This window comes from Gavialis gangeticus, unplaced genomic scaffold, assembly GCF_001723915.1.
Source record: "Gavialis gangeticus isolate Ggan-Ray unplaced genomic scaffold, GavGan_comp1, whole genome shotgun sequence".
Lineage (NCBI taxonomy): Eukaryota > Metazoa > Chordata > Crocodylia > Gavialidae > Gavialis > Gavialis gangeticus.
In genome coordinates, this window is record NW_017729014.1 from 9774663 (window position 1) to 9777450 (window position 2788).

Here is a 2788-nt window from a genome sequence, read left to right on the forward strand (position 1 = left end):
CTCTGTGAGCCGACTTAAGAATTCCTGGTCTAGCTCTTCCCCGTGGTCGGGGGGTCTGTAGCAGACCCCCACCGTTACGTCTCTATCCCCTCGACTGCCCTGTATCCTAACCCAGAGCACTTCCGTGTGCCCCTCCTCTGACCCTGTGTCACTTGTTGAGGATGTGTATTTCTCCTTGATGTAGAGTGCCACCCCCGCCTTTCCTCCCTGTCCTGTCCCTCCTGTACAGCCTATAGCCCTTGATATTCACAGCCCAGTCATTCGCTGGGTCCCACCTATGTTCTGTCTTCAGTGCCTGAAACCACTGACTAGTCCCAGTGCATCAGCTCTGCCTCCTGCTTTCAGGTTTTTTTTTGAAGCACTTAGTAGGCCTACAAAAATCTAACCCACCCCAGTCAAAAAAAATCACCCTCCTGCAACCCAGCAAAGAGCTTAGGGCATCCAGTGCATGTCAGATGATCATTGCTTTTGCTTTTCAACTCCATAGACCCTCCACATCCCCCTCCATTCTTGACAGCTTTGTTCACTACTCTCTGGAGGGCTGGGAGAAGGATGACAGATCTGGGTGGGTAGGAGGTGGGGTTGATACTCGGTGCGGCTGGTCTCTGCTGACACAGCCATTGCTTTAGAGGCAAGGTCACCTCCTCTCCCTGTGCCTTGATTTCCCAGTTCATAAACTGGGAAAGAACAGTATGTTTCTCACTTGTAAAATGCTTGGAAGTTGAGGCTGAGACATGCTACAGCCATATGCAAAGCCTGACATTAGAACCCAGCTCATCCTTTCAATGCTAAGCTGAGCTTCCCCTACTTAGATCGGTGCTTTTATTTCTCACCTGCAAACACCTTCTATGCACAGGGCTCAAAGATCTTTATAGACACCTCTGAGAGCTAAGTATTATCCCTATTTTAAATCTAATTAGAAATGATCCTGAGAGGCTCAGTGATTTGTTCCTGGTTCTGTAGTAACCATGCCCCAGGTAGCAGGATGCCTCTTAATAAGGTGCTCACAGGGACTCCCTGGACCTCAGATGTGGCAGCATGGTCCTTTTAGGCCATGGGAAAGCAGAGTATATGCTTGTGGGTTGTCACACAATGGTAACTTTGCTGGTTACCTTGCAAACACCACAGTCTGCACAGGAAATGTTGAGCTCCCCTCAAATCACTGGAGGAACTGTAGCTAGAGCGGAGACTAACCAGATGACCTGGGATTAAAAGTTGCCTGCGTTTGTTCAGGGCCAAGTACACCAGCAAGGCACCTGGCAAGGCTGCTGCGAGGGTGGGGAAGGGACACGGTACAGCGAGGCTTTACAGAACGGTGTGAAGAGCGAGGGGGAGAGGAGGAGAAGCCGCCCCAGCATGAGGGCTGGCATCGTGCGGGGGCAATGTGGCCAGGCGTGATACCAACACATGGGAAGGGCAAGGATTAACAAGGCAGGGCATGAGGAGCTGCCTGCAGGAAGGGGCTCCTGCTAGGACAGCTCTACAGCTATAACACATGCTGACCAGGGGCTAGAGACTGCTTGTGTGCAGTGGGAGCTCCCAGCAGGGAAGTGCTAGGTACCATCACCCTGTCCCGTGCTGGCTCGACACTGTAGAGCCTCTCCTAGGGGCAGGCCAGGTGCTGAATGAGCCTGGGACACCTGCAGCACCAGCCACAGGGGCGTGGATCAGTCTCTACTATACCAGGAATGATCCCAGGCGCAGAACTGGGAGGAGCCCTGGAAGCTGCACAAACCAAGCGTTGAGATGTGCCCGTCGGCCCCCTGCCATAGCCAGCCCATGCCGGGGTGCTCCTTCAGCATAGGGCCATAGGGGACCTCAGTGCCATACCTATCTTCAGGTCGCTGGCTGTGCGCGGTGACACCTCCTTGAAGCTGAACGGGGTCACCTCGCTCCACATGCGGAAAGCAGCCGCCAGCCCCTTGCGCGTGTCACTCCTGTTGATGAGGTTGCGAGGGAAGGACAGGATTCTGGAGAAACATGGTGCCACATTAACTTGTGCCTGGGCCAGCCTGTGCTGCCCACTACCTGGTCCCTGGGGTGGTTGCCTGCAGAGGCCTCGGTCCTGAATTTTCCAGGGACTTTGCTATGGGCTCCAAGCCTCATCCACAGCCTATCGGGGAAAAGCTTGCACAGGCTTAGAGCAGGCTTGCTATGGGTTAGCAGGGTGATCAGCAGGGTCTGGTGGGTTCCCTGCAGTGCCCTATAGACTACCAGCATCCTCACCCGTATCCCAGTAGGTGGTACTGGATTCTTTGTCTTTAAAGACCCTGTACTAGGGGTTATTGGATAAGCATGCTTGGTTTTCTCCCCGTGGTGCTGCACTGTTGTTCAGATGCTCATGTCCCACCCCAGAAACAGCTGCTTTCAGTAGTAGATGAAATAATTCCTGCAAACACACGCCGCAGATGGTGCAGGATAGTATCCCACTAATGCAGTGGCAAAAAAACCTGGCAAGCCTGAAGCAAAGGGCCTATTTATCACATAAAGAAATTGCCGCTCCTGCAAGAAGCCATATTACCTGGAGATGGACCAAGGCAGTAGGGTAACCTTTTTTGGCAGATGTGCCACAAATTAGCTCTGCACCCTCACCAAGTGTCTCCATCCCCCTTCCCAATCTGCTGCTCTGCTTTCTGCCCTCTGCTCCCTGCCTGAGCTGCTGCTCTGCTTTCTGTCCTGAGCCTCCTGATTCATCTGCTGCTCTACTTTTGCTCCCTCCCCAGTCTGCTGCTCTGCTTTCTGCCTCTTGCCCTTTGCTCTCTGCCTGAGCTACTGATCTGCTTTCTGC

The 2788-nt window shown here is 53.4% G+C and overlaps 1 protein-coding gene across 1 annotated transcript in view; it reads right to left on the bottom strand.

Moving 5' to 3' along the window:
* Positions 1 to 2788, bottom strand: part of MMP23B (matrix metallopeptidase 23B) — a 24492-nt gene that overhangs the window by 9775 nt on the left and 11929 nt on the right. Inside the window, exon 3 of the mRNA XM_019511709.1 lies at positions 1831 to 1970. Coding sequence (XP_019367254.1) covers positions 1831 to 1970 — 140 coding nt within the window. The remainder of the gene's footprint in view (positions 1 to 1830; positions 1971 to 2788) is intronic.